Below are 17,694 nucleotides of genomic sequence, written 5' to 3'. Positions count from 1 at the left end.
TCATGCTTCCCCTCTCTTGGCAGAGTTCTTTATTGATGGGCTCGGGAGTCTGCTCGTGGGGTCCTGCTCAGATGTGATTATAGGTCACCAGCCGCATTCTCCAGTGGAGGACCCAGAGCTGGCAGCCCTGGAGAAGACCTACCGCATATACCGGGCCAACACCAATGATAAGATCCAGTTCAAGCTAGCTCTCCACTACTTCAAGAACCACCTCCAATGTGCCACATAAAGATGCCTGGACTTCGGCAAAGTGCTAGGTCTGGCTCAGTTACTGTAGGTCATTAGAAATGGACCAATCACTGATCAGAACAATGGCAACTATATTAATAATAATTATTGTTTGATGTCTTACCATTTGTGAATCACTGTACACACCTGATGTGAAGAGCTGACTCGTTTGAAAAGGCCCCAATGCTGGGAAAGATTGAAGGCAGGAAGAGAAGGGGACGACAGAGGATGAGATGGTTAGATGGCACCACCAACTCAATGGACATGAGTTTGGGTAAACTGTGGAAGTCGGTGATGGACTGGGAGGCCTGGTGTGCTGCGGTTCGTGGGCTCGCAAAGAGTTGGACACAACTGAGTGACTGAACTGAACTGAACTGTACATATAATGGTGGTGGTGGTGGTTTAGGCAATAAGTCGTGTCCAGCTTTTGAATCACATTATCTCATGCAAAAGAGCACATGATGGATTGGTATCCTTGATCAAAAGGATCAAAAGGATTGGTATCCTTCTGGGTCCTTGAGGGTTATTTGGTGGGTATTACATCACAGATCATCTCTAGCGTCAACTGTCATCCACAAATTTTTATTTGGTCATACTTTGTGGACTCAAATAATGTGAATAACCCAGAGTCCTTACCTTGAGGAAGTGGCAGTCTGGTTCAGTTCATTCCACTAGTAGCATTGGGCAGCCAGGCTCAGAGGATCAGAGTGGGGAGAACTTACAAGGGCCCATGCAGGTGAGGAGGGCTCTGTGGAGTCAGCTTACCTGCAGTCCAGCACATGGATGGGATCCAGGAAAGTGGAGGGCAGAGATCACTGGGTAGTCCACTCACTGCTGGAATAAAGCTTTCCCTGGCATTAGATACTTACCATAAAGACACATTCCAGAATGCTTGGGATTGAACTTGGACCTTGTACTTTGTAAGCGCTGTGGCCAAGCCACTAAATTCCAGTTGCTTACTACTCAAGACTGCCATTGTCTGCAGAATGGAGCCATGGTGATGACGCGGGTTTTCTCTGTCACCTTGGGAGTCAGTGGATTCTCCCACTGCTGCGCTGCCTTTTTGTTTCCACTCTTTCCTACTGAAGACAGCCACGGTAGTTCAAAATCTCTGAAAAATGTGTGAGATGTTAATTCATGAAAAACGTTTTGGTTCTCAAATAATTTTTAAAAATACTGCATGCTCTATCTCCCTCTTTGACAATCACAATTCATATTAGTATATTCAAGGCTCTGAGAAGTCCTGCTGTGAAGAAATTGACTTAACGTCAATTCAGTATTTCTCAGATATGGATACAGACTGGCCATCATTTTTTTTGTTCTCCTGAACACAAATAAAGCACATACCTCATTCCATTGTATATGTCATAATGATTCTGTTGCAAAAGTTTTATAACTTTAACTAATGTGCATAACCATTTAGTACAATAATATATGTATTTTGTGTATAATACCATAGCTATAAAGGGAGACGATGTTGGCTTGGTCTATTCAGTACTGTCCTTAGACACAGGCAAGATGAGCCCCTGCCTGTGCTTTAGAGAACTCTGCATATCACAGACACATGTATTTATTTTAAAAACCAAACAAACTCACGAAGAGATCAGATTTGTGGTTACCAGAGGCAGGTTGGTAGAGGAAGGGAAAATTGGATGAAGGTGGTCAGAAGGTATAGACTTCCAGTTATCAGATAAATAAGTACGAGGGCTGTAGTGTACAGCATGAGAAATATAAGTAACGCGGCTGTGTGTTATATATGAAAATGGTTAAGAGAGTAAATCCTAAGAGTTCTCATCACAAGAAAAAACATTATTTTTCTATTTCTTTAATTTTGTATCTATATGAAAAGGTAGATATTCACTACACTTCTGGTGATAATCATTTCATGATATATGGGAGTCCAGTCATTATGCTCTACATTTTAAACTTAAACAGTTGTAGTTGATGTTTTTGTTCAGTCACTCAGTTGTGTCCGACTCCTTGCCACCCCATAAACTGCAGCACACCAGGCTTCCCAGTCCCTTACTATCTCCTGGAGTTTGCACAAATTCATGTCCATTGGGTTGGTGATGCCATCCAATCATCTCATCCTCTGTTGTCCCCTTCTCCTCCTGCCTACAATCTTTTCCAGAATCAGGTCTTTTCCAATGACTTGGCTCTTTGGAGCCAAGTATCAGGTGGCCAAAGTACTGGAGCTTCAGCTTCGGCATCAGTCCTTCAATGAATGTTCAAGGTCGATTTCCTTTAGGATTGATTGTTTTGGTCTCCTTGCAGTCCAAGGGACTCTCAAGAGTCTTCTCCAGCACTACAATTCAAAAGCATTAATTCTTCAGCACTCAGCCTTCTTTATGGTCCAACTCTCACATCCATACATGACTAGACGAAAAACCATAGCTTTGATTATGTGGATCTTTGTCAGCAAAGTAATGTCTCTGCTTTTTAATATGCCTGATTGTGTTTGTCTTAGCTTTTCTTCCAAGGAGCAAGTGTCTAATTTCATGGCTCTCTCACCGTCTGCAGTAATTTTGGAGCCCAAGAAAACAAAGTCTGTCATTGTTTCCATTGTTTCCCCTTCTGTTTGCCATGAAGTGATGGGACCAGATGCCATGATCTTAGTTTTTCACTGTTGAGTTTTAAGCCAGCTTTTTCACTCTCCTCTCACTTTCATCAAGAGTCTCTTTAGTTCCTCTTTACTTTCTGCCATAAGGGTGGTGTCATCTGCCTATCTGAGGTTATTGATATTTCTCTTGGAAACCTGGATTTCAGCTTATGCTTCATCCAGCCTGGCATTTTGCATGATGTACTCTGCATGTAAGTTAAGTAAGCAGGGTGACAATATACAGCCTTCACATAATCCTTTCCCAATTTGGAACCAGTACGTTGTTCCATGTCCGGTTCTAATTGTTGCTTCTTGTCCTGCATACAGGTTTCTCAGGAGGCAGGTAAGTTGGTCTGGTATTCCCATCTCTATAAGAATCTTCCACAGTTTGCTGTGATCCACACAAAGGCTTTAGTGTAGTCAATGAAACAGAAGTAGATACTTTGCTAGAGTTCTCTTGCTTTTTCTGTGATTCAGTGGATTTTGGTAATTTGATCTCTGGTTCCTTTGCCTTTTCTAAATCCAGCTTGTACATCTGGAAGTTCTGTGTTCACAGACTGCTGAAGCCTAGCTTGAAGGATTTTGAGCAATACCTTATTAATATGTGAACTGAGGGCAATTGTGAAGTAGTTTGAACATTCTTTGGCATTGTCCTTCTTTGAGGTTGGCATGAAAACTGACCTTTTCCAATCCTGTAGCCACTGCTGAGTTTTCCAAATTTGCTGGCATGTTGAGTGCAACACTTTAACAGCATCTTTTAGGATTTGAGATAGCTCAGGTAGAATTCCATCACCTCCACTAGCTTTGATCATAGTGATGCTTCCTAAAGCCCACTTGACTTCACACTCCAAGATGTCTGGTTCTAGGTGCGTGATCATTCTATCGTGGTTATCCGGCAGCCCTGGGATTTCTTTGGAAGGAATGATGCTAAGGCTGAAACTCCAGTACTTTGGCCACCTCATGCGAAGAGTTGACTCATTGGAAAAGACCCTGATGCTGGGAGGGATTGGGGGCAGAAGGAGAAGGGGACGACAGAGGATGAGATGGCTGGATGGCATCACTGACTCGATGGACATGAGTCTGAGTGAACTCCGGGAGTTGGTGATGGACAGGGAGGTGGTGTGTTGCGATTCATGGGGTCGCAAAGAGTCAGACACGACTGAGCGACTGATCTGATCTGAAGAGATCTTAATGAACTTGTATAGTTCCTCTGTGTATTCTTGCCACCTCTTTTTATTATCTTCTGGTTCTGTTAGGTCCATATCATTTCTGTCCTTTATTGTGCCCATCTTTGCATGAAATGTTCTCTTGGTATCTCTAATTTTCTTGAAGAGATCTCTAGTCTTTCCCATTCTATTGTTTTCCTGTATTTCTTTGCGTTGTTCACTGAGGAAGGCTTTCTTATCTCTTTGCTATTCCTTGGAACTCTGCATTCAGATGGATATCTTTTTCTCCTTTGCCTTTTATTTCTCTTCTTTTCTCAGCTATGCATAAGCCCTCCTCAGACAACTGTTTTGCCTTTTTGTGTTTCTTTTTCTTGGGGATGGTTTTGATCACCACCTTCTGTATGATGTTATGAACCTCCGTCCATAGTTCTTCATGCAATCTGTCTATCAGATCTAATTCCTTGAATCTATTTGTCACTTCCACTGTATAATTGTAAGAAATTTGATTTGGGTCATACCTGAATGGCCTAGTGGTTTTCCCTGCTTTCTTCAACTTAATACAGTGGTGTTGGTCAGTTATATCTCAATAAAACTGAAGGAAAAGAACAAGCACATGTGTTTACTCAGGATGAGCATCTCTGTCACTCAGGATCTAGTGCTCAGCACCAGGACAGCATAACCTGTTTCCCTAAATATCTCCTCTGAGACTAGACACTGTCCAGGCCCCAGAGAGATGCTTCTCTATTCCTCTTGCCCTGTGTTCTCAAAACAAAAGACAGTTGCATCCAAATGCACTGAAAGTCTGTGGACAGTGCTTTGAAATGTAGGTATGATTTGAGCAGCAAAGTGCTTAGGTAAAAGAAAAAGACACATTTTTAAATTTGTCAAATTCTTCCTCTCAAAATAAATAACAATAAAGTCTCGCTCACTACCTAGTGTGTATTTTCTTGCCTTTCAATGCATGGTTACAAAAGTACTAGAAAATTAGTGTGCTGTTCACAATTGCATGTGTGGCTTAAGAACATTTAAAAATAGTAAGCAATTTTTATTAATCTTTAATTTTTATACATGTGGTTCTAGCTGTATCATACCTAAGTTTTCAAAACTTAAATCTAACTATAAAAACCACAGCTTTACAATATTTAGGATTTTGCCTTTTAAAGATAAATTTGTCAAGGTAAGAGGATAGTGAAAGTCACTCAGTCACGTCTGACTCTTTGCAACCCCATGGACTATACAGTCCATGAAATTCTCCAGGCCAGAATACTGGAGTTATGCTTTTCCCTTCTCCATGAGATCTTCCCAACCCAGGGATCAAACCCAGGTCTCCCACAATGCAGGCAGATTCTTTACCAGCTGAGCCACAAGGGAAGACAAGAATACTGGAGTGGGTATCCTATCCCTTCTCCAGCAGATCTTCTTGACCCAGGAATTGAGCCAGGGTCTCCTGCATTGCAGGCAGATTCTTTACCAACTGAGCTATCTGGGAAACATTTACTTTAACAGTTTGCTAGCTTCAGTTATTACAGCTTTTATATGTATAAAAATAATTAAAATATACATTAAATATTTAAATATTGAGACATATTTAATTTGTCCCAGGCCTGATTCCCCACCCCCACCCAAAAAAAGTCTGTCTTCCTCATGAATTGCTTGCAGCATGGCATGTGGGGTCTTAGTTCCCTGATCAGGGATCAAAACTTTGTCCCCTGTAGTGGAAGCATGGAGTCTTAACCAATGGACCACCAGGTAGGTCTCTTGCATTCTTGATACAGGGAGATGGAGGTCATGGCAACTGTAGCATCTTTCAACATCCTCCAGCAGGGACTGTTGTGATGTGTGGCAGTTACCATCAGTAGGTTCCAGGAAAATCTTCCCTGCTCCCAAGATCTGGAACTGTCTACTCCAGCCAAGACTCCAAGAGGAGTTCTTCAAATGGAGGATGTTTGCTTAAACCATGAGCCGGTTCTCCAAGAAAATTTCTCTAGGAATAGATCAAATTCCCAGAGAGTGTGTGACTCCACATCACGGTCTTACTATATTGGACCAAGAGGAGCTGAACCACTACCCAAGCCAATTGTCTCTCTTGGAATGTGAATTGGATCTGAAACCATCAAGTGGGTGGCTGGACAGCGGAGTGCTCCCATACGCTATTCGGACTGGGGAGCAGAAAAGGCTAGTCTGCAATGAGAAAAGGAATTCAACATAAGCACAAAGAGAAGCTGAAATGAGAGACTTCTGGCAGCCTTCTGGTTCTTTCCTGAGGTCTGGCTATGGTCCTGCCCTGGGGTTTTGTGAAACACTATATCCTTATAATTCTCCTTTTTTTCTTAATTTGAGTTGATTCCTGTGACTCACAAGCAAAGTGTTCTAAATAATACAAGTATTCTGTGTATGTGTGTTTTCAAAACAGGCATAAATAAAATGTTTTCTCTTTTGGGAAGTTTGGAAGCAAAAATCAGGTCATAGAGAATAACCCCTGTATGGGCCTCCCTCCAGTCTTAAATTTCAGACACAATTTGATCCAAGAGCAGCCTGGATCAAACCAATAACAAAGGTATCCTTTCAGGACAGTGAAGGGCCTCTGCTACTTCCTGCTAAACTACAAATTCCTGGACTGATGGAGATGCTCACGTGCTAAGTTGTTTCAGTCGTATCTGATGCTTTGCGACCCTGTGGACTGTAGCTCCTCTATCCATGGGATTCTCCAGTCAAGAATACTAGAGTGGGTTGCCATGTCCTCCTCCAGGGGATCTTCCTGACCCAGGGACTGAACCTGTGTCTCTTAGGTCTCATTCAGTGGCAGGTGGGTTCTTTACCACTAGCGCCACCTGCCAAGCCCAGGGACAAATTGGTGCAAATAATTGTGTGGGCCTCCAGGGGGAGCTCTGGAGTCGCAAAGAGTCGGACACGACTGAGCGACTTCACTTTCACTTTCTAGGGGCAGCGCAGGTCCAGTCCGTTTCCCCTCTGCTTAGTCCCACTCCCCAGCTCTGGAAAGGAAAATTTCTGTTGAGTTTCAGAAAGGAATCCTGTTGGCTACTGGGTTAGTGGCCTTTTTCTTGCATATATGAGGTCTGTCCATTTCATGTGACTGAAGTAGAAATGGGACTGGGGTTTGCCTCCTTTTGGATACTCTCCCTGACTCAGGAAGGTATCTCCCCAACTGTTTTTTTGATTATCGACTGACCAACAATATATACAAGCCACTATAAAGGGTATCTATGAGAATGCATTTGTCTGCATGTACCAGAAACTTGACCCAAACTGTCTTAAACTGTCTCATATATAGTTTGAAGCCCAGAGGTGGAGCAGACCACAGGTTTCCTGTCACTGACAGGAATAGGTGTTAGGGATTCCAAGCCCTGGCAGTGGAGGGGGCGCCTTGCTTAGCCCATCTAGCACCACCCAGGACAATCTAGGTTCTTCTAAGAGGAGCCACCTTGGCCATTACCTTCCTGTTCCCCATCTGAGTGGGCATTGGGCAGGGTGACCTTTCTGGGGCCTCCACAGCCATAACTGCCTACTTCCTGCTAGTGCTCTTCACAAGCCCAGGATTGGCCGCAGGAGCTAAAACACACTAGCTGTTATCAGTCAGATGTTTAAGGAAACTTGATTGCCAGTGAGATTTCATTGGCAATTCTTTCTTTTATTTCAGTCCAGACATCTTGTCTAGACATAGTCTTGGAGACTAGGAAATCCATTCTGGTAACCACAGGTCTCCACACGTGGCCTTTGCCGTGATGTTGTCATCTAAGGTACAGAGAGACCGTCTATAATCTCTTTGCCCCCAGGTTTTTCTTCTTCGTGGGTAGAAAATGTTTAAAGCATTGCAGTGTAATAGGCTAGGCTTTTGCTCCAGTTGGTCTCCTGCTAAGTCTTCTGTCTCTGCTGGTGCTTTCTCTTGGGTGGGAGATTTCAGCTTTTCTAGTCCTGAAGGCTCCACATTATAGGACATCCAGTAAACTTGGATTGCAAGCCACTCTTAGCAAAGCCATAGGACACCTGCTTTAAAACAGGCTGCATCAGCCTAAAACTCCTCTGTCTCATAGGACCATCATGAAGACGGCATGAAACACATGCCAACATCCTGGTTTTTTCCTACCATTTGCCATTATTGATATCCTACAGTCTTGCTAGGCCCATAGTCTGTGTTCCAGACCCCAGCAACAATTTCAGGATCAGCTTCCAAGGAAGTCGCTGCTGTCTACCCCAGTTTTTCTGCTCAAACCTACACCTAATGACCTTCACAGTGTTCTTGTCTATATACAGCTCTTTTTCTTAATCCTTTGCCCGGATGCTTCAGCCACCTTTCTGTCCTTCAGCCTCCCTGTTCCAGCTTCAGACAAGTCTACTATATAAAACCTATATCCCTCAAACCTCTTTAAGTTTTACCAAGATATCAAAGTTTTCATTATGTAATTGAGTAGAGTGTATAACTGCACAAGCCCCTCTATCACATGTGCTTGGAAATATCCCTGATCTCTGCATGCAAGAACACAGGTACTAATAAAAAGAATCATTTCGACTTGATTGAAATTAAAACCTTCTGCTAAACAAAAGACACTATTTTTCCTTGGTTGTGTGGCTTGTGGGATACTTAGTTCCTCGACCAGGGATCAAACCCAGGCATTCATCAGTGAAAAGGTGGAGTCTTAACCACCGGACCACCAGGGAATTCCCAAAAAGACACTATTAAGAATGTAGAAAGACAAGCCATAGACTGGAAGAAAATATCTTCAGTATAAATATTTGACAAAGGATCCAGATACATTAGGTTCAAACTGGTAACAACCCAACTGTCCATCAACTGAAAAATGAATGAACAAACTGTGGTCCATTCATAGAATGGACTACTCAGCAATGAAAAACATACTGCTAGTAAATAAAATGACATGCATGAATCTTGAAAAAATCTTTAGCAAAAGTGAAGCGAAGTGGCAGCTGCACAGTCATGTCTGACTCTGTGACCCCATGGACTATAGCCTGCCAGGTTCCCCTGTCCATGGGATTCTCCAGGCAAGAATACTGGAGTGGGTTGCCATTTCCTTCTCCAGGGTCTTCCCAACCCAGGGATTGAACCCTGGTCTCCTGCGTTGCAGGCAGATTCTTTACTATCTGAGCCACCAGGGAAGCCAGGCACAAAAGATACTCAAAACAGTATATGTATACAATAATAATAGGCAAAACTAATTTCTGGTAATAGAAACCACAGTAGTGATTTCAGTAAAGACTGGAAAAAAGGATCAGAGAACTTTCTGGAGTGATGGAAATGCCCTATATCTTGATCCAGTCGGTGATCATATAAATGTATACATTTGTAAAAAAATAATTGATTTCTTCAGTTAAGGTATGTGCATTTTTCTTAACATAAATAATATCTCAATACAATGATTTTTAAAAAGTGAGATGGAGGACTTCCCTGGTGGCTCAGTGGTGAAGAATCCACCTTCCAAAGCAGGACACATGTATTTGATCCCTGATCTGGGAAGATCCCACAAGCCACAGAGTGACTAAGCCCACATACCACAACTATTGCGCTTGTACTCTGGAGCCAGGGAACCACAACTACGGAAGCCCGCGTGCCCTAGAGCAACAAATGCCACCACAAAAAGAAGTCCGCACACCACACCCAGAGAGTAGCCCCCACTTGCTGCAACTAGAGAAAGCCAACATGCATCAGTGAAGACCCAGGGCAGCCAAAAAAATGATGTAGCTCAGATTTCCTCATCAGAGCCTGGGGAATGCCAGGCTCAGAGCAGGAGGCTGGACAGCAGGGGTTGGGATGTGGCCAGTGGAGGCTCAGGGCAGGTCACCCTGCACAAGTTGACACTGGTGGCTTCCCTAGCATAATCAGGGTTCACAAGGCAAGATAGTGACTTGTGGCAGATCTCACTTATCCTGGGCGGCCAGGAAAAAGAGAAAGGCTCATTCTATCCCAGTTAACTGTGAGCATCCTAACATGGTTACGGGAAACGGACTGAACGTAGCCTTGAGAGTGAATATGAATACTTTCCACCTTGACTACTCAAAGCATTATCGTCCCTACTCCATGGTCTGTTCGTTTACAGGCTCATAAGAAATGGGAGAATATCTTTAAAGTTCCTAATCCTGGACTTCACCCCTGTTTTCTTAAACCCTGGCCTCATTGTACTTTCTGGGGTACAGCCTGCCCTCAGTCACAGGTGCCACAGCTGAAGCTACGCTAACCCCACCTCCGGCAGACCCCTGAACTCCCCTAGCTCAGGAGCCACCTTGTGGAGGCTTGAAAGTCTATCCTCAAAGATGTCATGAGATGCCATCTTTAGGATGTCACACACCGTGGGTTAAAAGAAACTAGTTATACTGGGGCAGGGAGATTATATGTTGTCTCTGTTATATATATATATATATATATATATATATATATATAATATATATTTTAAAGTGTATAATATATATATTAAAAATATATATAAAAAAATATATAGTGTGTTTGTATGTATGATGCTAAAGGGTCTCTGAACACAAAACTAGATTGTTGTTTCTTCTTCCTAAGTTCCCCTGTGCCCTCTAATGGGGTTCAGAGAACATGTCTGTTAAGGCATTAGCCATGCTCAAAGATAAGCCAAGTCCCAAGGAATTCATAGCCCGACCAAGGAGGATAGGGAGGGAAGATGGGAGAGACTGAGCCACAGAACACAATTTCTTATAATTCCAATGAGTCATGAGAAAAGTTGTAAGCGAGATGATTCTTTCACATCCCTTGGGAAATGAGAAAGTAGGGCTGTTAAGGTTTTGTTCAACCTGAGAAAGAAAGTGGGGGGAATTGCAAAGGAAGAACTAGGGAGTAGAGTAGGGAGAAGTGGGAATAGGAAGGCAGTCAATCCTCCTCCTTCACACTGGAGAGAGGAACTACACGTATACTTTCAAAGGATATAATCATCACCCTTTAATAGTTTCTGCAGTAGCTTTTGAAAAATTAATTGCAATGCACTTTAGCCTGTACTGAACCCTTGCAAGAAAAAACTAGAATGGGAAGGCTGAGGTCCAGAGCTGCCCAAGTCATTTGATGTTAAGTCAAGTTGACATTACGTCACTCCAGCCTCGAGAAAGGGATAACCCTTATCTCACCATAGAAACTCAAGGGAAATTTGGTTATTTCTTCAAAAAGGAAAATCGTTAATGTTTCTTCTAACAATATACAAGAAAAAGAAAAGGCCTTCATAAATTTATTCCCAAGAGATAACTGTCATCAACAGACCTTTTTGGATTTGGACTAAGCAGGTTCTTCACTATATGTAACAGAAAAGGACTCTAGGTACGTTACATAGAAAAGTGGCTTATTAGGAGGATCTTACATAGTTCATAACAACAGAGGGAAAGCAAACTCAGAAAGATGGGCAAGAATGAAGGGAATCTAGGTAGCCAGGAACCTGCCAAGGTCAGGATCCTGGACAACCTACTAGGGGTGCCGCATCTGCTGCCAGGGGACATGGCATGGCTGCCATCACTGCCTCTGAGACTCGGCGTCACAGCCACCACCAGCAGCCAGCTAAGTTCTAAAATGTTCCTGCTTCTGGATTCTAAGTCCAATTGGCTAGGGTATGTTAGGTAGATAGAATAGGGAAAAGGAGTCCAAAATGGCGGTGGCTAAAAGACAAGGAAGGGAAAAGCCAGCGAAAATAGAACAAAAGAAGGTCTGAGGACCGGAGTGAGGACCTCAGGTAAAACAAACAACACTCCTGGCTGGCCCATTTTACATAGGACAGACCGAGGGAGAGATAAACATATAAAAAGAGGAGCAAAAATAAACAAATGGGACCTAATTAAACTTAAAAGCTTCTGCACAACAAAGGAAACTATAAGCAAGGTGAAAAGACAGCCTTCAGAATGGGAGAAAATAATAGCAAATGAAGCAACTGACAAACAACCAATCTCAAAAATATATAAGCAACTCCTACAGCTCAATTCCAGAAAAATAAATGACCCAATCAAAAAATGGGCCAAAGAACTAAATAGACATTTCTCCAAAGGAGACATACAGATGGCTAACAAACACATGAAAAGATGCTCAACATCACTCATTATCAGAGAAATGCAAATCAAAACCACTATGAGGTACCATTTCATGCCAGTCAGAATGGCTGCGATCCAAAAGTCTACAAGCAATAAATGCTGGAGAGGATGTGGAGAAAAGGGAACCCTCTTACACTGTTGGTGGGAATGCAAACTAGTACAGCCACTATGGAGAACAGTGTGGAGATTCCTTAAAAAACTGGAAATAGAACTGCCTTATGACCCAGCAATCCCACTGCTGGGCATACACACTGAGGAAACCAGAATTGAAAGAGACACGTGTACCCCAATGTTCACTGCAGTACTGTTTACAATAGACAGGACATGGAAGTAACCTAGATACCCATCAGCAGATGAATGGATAAGAAAGCTGTGCCACTTATACACAATGGAATATTACTCAGCAATTAAAAAGAATACATTTGAATCAGTTCTAATGAGGTGGATGAAACTGGAGCCTATTATACAGGGTGAAGTAAGCCAGAAAGAAAAACACCAATACAGTATACTAACGCATATATATGGAATTTAGAAAGATGGTAACAATAACCCTGTATACGAGACAGCAAAAGAGACACTGATGTATAGAACAGTCTTTTGGACTCTGTGGGAGAGGGAAAGGGTGGGATGATTTGGGAGAATGGCATTGAAACATGTATAATATCATATATGAAAGGAGTCGCCAGTCCAGGTTCGATGCATGATACTGGATGCTTGGGGCTGGTGCACTGGGATGACCCAGAGGGATGGTACGGGGAGGGAGGAGGGAGGAGGGTTCAGGATGGGGAACACGTGTATACCTGTGGCGGATTCATGTTGATATATGGCAAAACCAATACAATATTGTAAAGTTAAAAAGTAAAATAAAATAAGAAAAAAAAATCTGAGAGAACGGATATGGAGCCACCACGAGAGCAGGGCTGTAACTTAGTCGCCATGGGGTTCAGCACAATACTCACAGAACTCTGTAAAAGTCCATTAACAAATGCACAGATGGGTGGGCAGGTGGGGGGGATAGTCAGTTACTTGCCATTAACTAGTCTTCTGGACCTAACAAATTCAATTCTTAAGATGAACTTTGAAAATAGCTTCATAATAAAGTTATATAGTCTATATGCATAAAAAAAAAAAAAAAAAAAGAGCCAAAGCTAGCTAGCTCGCGCGCGCTCTCTCTCTCTCTTTCCCACCCCAAATACTGGGGCGCTCTTCTCCTCGTGTCTTTGGATTGACGTGCCCTCACGCCTCGAAGATGGATTTTCCTGCTATCTTCTAAATAAAATAGAGCTGTAACACTGATTTGTCTAAGAGCTATAACAAGGTCCATTTGAGACCTGAGAGCTATAACACGGTCTATCCAAGACCTGAGAGCGGTGACACGTTAATGTCTGTCACTCCAAATCTTCGCTGTGACAAGACAAAGAACCGAGGAACACACACTCGCGGGACAGGTAAGGACACACACTTTCACTCTGGCAGCCAGGAGCCTGGAGAGTGAGAATGTCACACAGCTCTGCTGTCACCCAGTCCCATACAGTGTTGAATCCCTCAAGAAATCATATGGCCCAGGGCAAATATTCATTGTATCTGTATGCATTCAGCTTTTCTGTTTGTGTGTAAGAGAGATTTTATTATACACACTAATTGGTAAGTAGATTTTTGTTTTGTTTTGTTTAGGACAGTGTATCTTTTCATGCCAATACAATAATTTCCCCCTAAATTCTTGCACAGTATGTATTGTATAGATATTGTCAATATTTATTTAAATCAATTTTCACACGATGGACATTTATTTTTATTCTTTACTATTATAAACCACACAGCTGAGAAAAGTCTTGACCAACTGGCACTCATCCTAGTAGTCTCTAAGGATAAAGTTCCAAAAGTGAAACTGCTGAGCAAATGGCCTATAAAATTATCTGTCGCCAGATCGACCTTAAGAGACATTATCCATTTACACCTTAACTAAAACTTATGAGAAAGTCCAAAATCGACTGTCTTTCACTGATCTGCTTCTAATTTTGTTAGACGGAACCATCCACCAAGTAGCAGGAGAGGGAAATGGAAGTGAGACTTTCTGTGCTAATTTCTTGGCGCTCTAGCCACGTGGAACGCCAAGGAATCAGGTGGGGCGCACTTCCTGGCAGCGATTCGCGCTCGGGACACCAGGGCCTTGAACCGCATTCGCCCCACGTGCCAGTAGGCTTCCCTCCGGGCTCCGCCAAGATAACCTATCCAGAGCACCCTTTGTGTAAATAAATAAACAATAAGAAGCCCAGGATGGGAGGGCCGAGCCTCCTGCTCGTGAACTGGAGGTCAGAGCCGGCCCTCTCCGGTCCAGCACTGCTAAGACCGATCCCGCCAGCCTGCCGCACTCCGTGCTTCCCCAAACTCGGTGAGGACCCATGGGGGAGAGCAGAGAGAGAGGCGACAAGAAATGACACCCCGGGACCGGGAATGTATGGGACGCCGGGGATGCAGAAATCCTCGCCGCTCCGCTTTGGCCCGCTCCTGCGGCTCGGGGCCCAGAGCCCACACTTCAGCGCCGGCGGACACTGGGCATCTACTACTGCTTTCCAAAGGCAGCTTCCCGCGCCCGCTATGTGGCTTGAGAAGACTGCCGGCCGCCTAAAGCAGCCAGCAGGTCCCATGGTGTAATGGTTAGCACTCTGGACTTTGAATCCAGCGATCCGAGTTCAAATCTCGGTGGGACCTCTCCAAACCTTTTGGTTCTATAATTCCTATTTTGGAGGCCTCCGGCGGTAGTGGATATCTCGTGCTGAGGCTTCTCCCCAGTGACCTATCGGACCGCGGTTTAGGCTCCCTCGGTCTTTCTCAGGATGCTTCCATTTCAGGGTCGGCCCGAAGGTTGCCGCACGCATGCGCAAGAGCCCGGGCGGAAAAGTAAGCGTGTCTGTGGGACTCGGAGTGGGACTTTACCTCGCAGGGGCTGCCAAAGGCGCCCGGAGGGTTTCCAGCATCCTGCTTCCGGCGGGGAACAGCAGCAGGCTTCGGGTCTGGGAGACGCCCCCTGCCCGCGCAAGCTGCCTGGAATCCTTCTTCCCATTGGCTAACGTGCCCAACAGTCTGCTCTGATAGCTGGGAACCAAATGGCCAAGCGAGCCGAGGTGAGGGAATAACCGGCGTGCGTTTGGGGATCGCTCCGCCCGGAAGTCGGTCAGATACTGAAATGTGTCTGGATTGTCCGCCACAGAGGGAGTGGACTTCGAGGTTGTTTGTGTCTTTTAGTCGGAAAAAAAAAAAAAAAAAAAAAATCCCTAAGTCAAGGAATCCGTTCTTCAGTCCGTTTCGGCCGGTCGGGCTATCTGCTAGCGCTTTCTCGTCGTATCGATGGGCTTTCTCTCGCAAGCAGACTATAGGGATCTCCGTGGGATTCACCCACAAGGCTGAGCGAATCTCTTTTGGCGAATTTGCCCAGGGTCGGTATTTGGGTGCTGAGCACGCGCACGTGATTTGCAGGAAAGGTTGTACCTCTGGGATAGCCGCGAAAAGAAGGGAATGGAGTGTTGTCTTCTGGGTTGGTATCTGGGTTTTAAGAGCTGTCTGTCTCTCGGAAATAAGTGACGAGGGAGCCCGCTGACGCACCTGTGATCTCCCTACAGGGTGACTGGCACTGTGATTATGTGGTCCCGCGCCTTGGGAGAATGCCATGGAAACAGAATACTCGCTCTGCTCTTCCCTTCTCTCATCCTGAGCACCCCTCCTCCCCAACCCACCCCACACACTGCTTAAACATTTGAATGGATTTGTGTGTATGGGCGATCCCAGCTTCAAAAATACCTAGGCATGACATGTGGGAGGACCTGCACTATCAAAGTTTATTATCAACTCTTAAACTGTAGGAATTAAGACAGTGTGGTACTAGAGCAGAGAAAGACAGACGAGTAGAACAGAATAGAGAGCCCAGATACAGATGCACACATACTTGGTGATTTATGATAAATATAGTACAACAGAGCAGTGGGAAAAGGGCCTTTTTTTCAGTAAATTATTCTGGGATCATTGAGTGTCCATATAGAAAAATATGAAATCAAATTCCTCCCAGTTTACAATAACACAGCAATACATTCTAGATGAATTATAGACTTTAATGTGGAAAAAAAAGCAATAAAGTTTTGGAATACAACGCAGGGGCATATCTTCATGACCTCAGGGTAGAGAAAGTCTTAAGACACAAAAGATTCTAAAAGCTTGATATATATCACCATATTAATATGATATTCTATGTTATCAAAAGATCCCAATAAGGAAGTGAAAAATTAAGCCATAGAAAAGGAAAATATATTTGTAATGCATAACTGACAATTTGTATGTACAGTATATTAAAAACTCTTAAAATTCAATAAGAAAAAAGAAACCTAATGGAAAATTACAAAAGACTTGAACTGGCACTTCATTTAAAAAAAAAAAAAGGGAAATACAAATTAACCGATACACAGGAGAAGATGCAACGCATCAATCAAGAAAATGCAAATTAAAAGCCCAGTGAGATAGTATTACACACTTACCAGATTGACAATGCTGAATGTTGGGTTTCCCTGGTGGCTCAGATGGCAAAGAATCCGCTGCGTGCAATGCGGGAGACCAGAGTTCGATCACTGGGTTGGGAAGATGCCCTGGAGGAGGGCTGTGGCAACCCACTCCAGTGTTCTTGCCTGAAGTCGGACATGACTGAGTGACTAAGCATACAGCACATGCTGAATGTTACCAAGATTATGGAATACGGTGAATTCTCAGAGGAGTGTAAGTTGGTGAGAAGTTGAAGGTATCATACCCTATAATCTGGCAATTTTACTCTTGTGTGTGTGTGTTCGGTCGCGTCAGTCGTGTCTGATTCTTTGTGACCCTATGGACTGTAGCCACCTCAGGGGGCTCCTCAGTCTGTGAGATTCTTCAGGTAAGGATACTGGCATGTGTTACCCCAGGGGATCTTCCCAACCCAGGAATCAAACCTGAGTCTCTTACGTCTCCTGCATTGGCAGGCAAGTTCTTTATCATTAGTGCCACCCGGGAAGCCCGATTCTACTCCTGAAAGAAGTGAAGGTCTCTCAGTCGTGTCCAACTCTTTGTGACCCCATGGACTCTAGCCTTGCAGGGTCTTCTGTTCATGGAATTCTCCAGGCAAGAATACTAGAATGGGGAGCCGTTCCCTTCTCCAGGGGATCTTCCCAACCCGTGCTTTGAACTCAGGTCTCCAAAACTGCAGGTGGATTCTTTACCATCTGTGCCATCAGGGAAGCCCTAGACAGTGTATTTACTCCAAGACAGCGTAATAAAATGCAGACATCACTTTGCCTCCAAAGGTCTGTATAGTCAAAGCTATGGTTTTTCCTGTAGTCATGTATGGATGTGAGAGTTGGATTATAAAGAAGGCTGAACATGGAAGAATTGATGCTTTCAAATCGTGGTGCTGGAGAAGACTCTTGAGAGTCCCTTGGATAGCAGAGGGATCAAACCAGTCAATCCTAAAGGAAATCAACCCTTCAGGGGTTCATTGGAAAGATTGATGCTGAAGCTGAAGCTCCAATACTTTGGCCACCTGATGCAAAGAGCCAAATTATTGGAAAAGACCCTGATGCCAGGAAAGATTGAGGGCAGGAGGAGAAGGTGTCAGGACAACAGAGG

General features: G+C 43.9%; 2 protein-coding genes and 1 non-coding gene across 6 annotated transcripts in view; 2 read left to right on the top strand and 1 right to left on the bottom strand.

Moving 5' to 3' along the window:
• Positions 1 to 4,924, top strand: part of B4GALNT2 (beta-1,4-N-acetyl-galactosaminyltransferase 2) — a 79,211-nt gene extending 74,287 nt beyond the window's left edge. For all 4 annotated transcript variants that reach the window (XM_010816191.4, XM_010816190.4, XM_059878515.1 and 1 more), the window contains exon 11: positions 24 to 4,924. In XM_010816191.4, the coding sequence (XP_010814493.1) occupies positions 24 to 229 (206 nt within the window). In that variant the 3' untranslated portion in view covers positions 230 to 4,924. The remainder of the gene's footprint in view (positions 1 to 23) is intronic.
• Positions 1,146 to 16,231, bottom strand: LOC132343060 (uncharacterized). The gene is made up of 2 exons (XM_059878518.1): positions 14,989 to 16,231; positions 1,146 to 1,339 (listed from the first exon to the last, which is right to left on the bottom strand). Exons 1-2 carry the CDS (start codon positions 15,718 to 15,720, stop codon positions 1,331 to 1,333), a joined length of 741 nt encoding a protein of 246 aa, XP_059734501.1. The 5' UTR covers positions 15,721 to 16,231; the 3' UTR covers positions 1,146 to 1,330.
• Positions 14,692 to 14,763, top strand: TRNAQ-UUG (transfer RNA glutamine (anticodon UUG)). The gene has a single exon. It is a non-coding gene; the product is annotated as a tRNA-Gln (tRNA).
• Positions 16,232 to 17,694: the final 1,463 nt, after the last annotated feature.

Source organism: Bos taurus, chromosome 19 (genome assembly GCF_002263795.3).
Source record: "Bos taurus isolate L1 Dominette 01449 registration number 42190680 breed Hereford chromosome 19, ARS-UCD2.0, whole genome shotgun sequence".
Lineage (NCBI taxonomy): Eukaryota > Metazoa > Chordata > Mammalia > Artiodactyla > Bovidae > Bos > Bos taurus.
The sequence above is the reverse complement of the archived record's forward strand: the minus strand, read 5'-3'. Positions and strand labels throughout refer to the sequence as shown.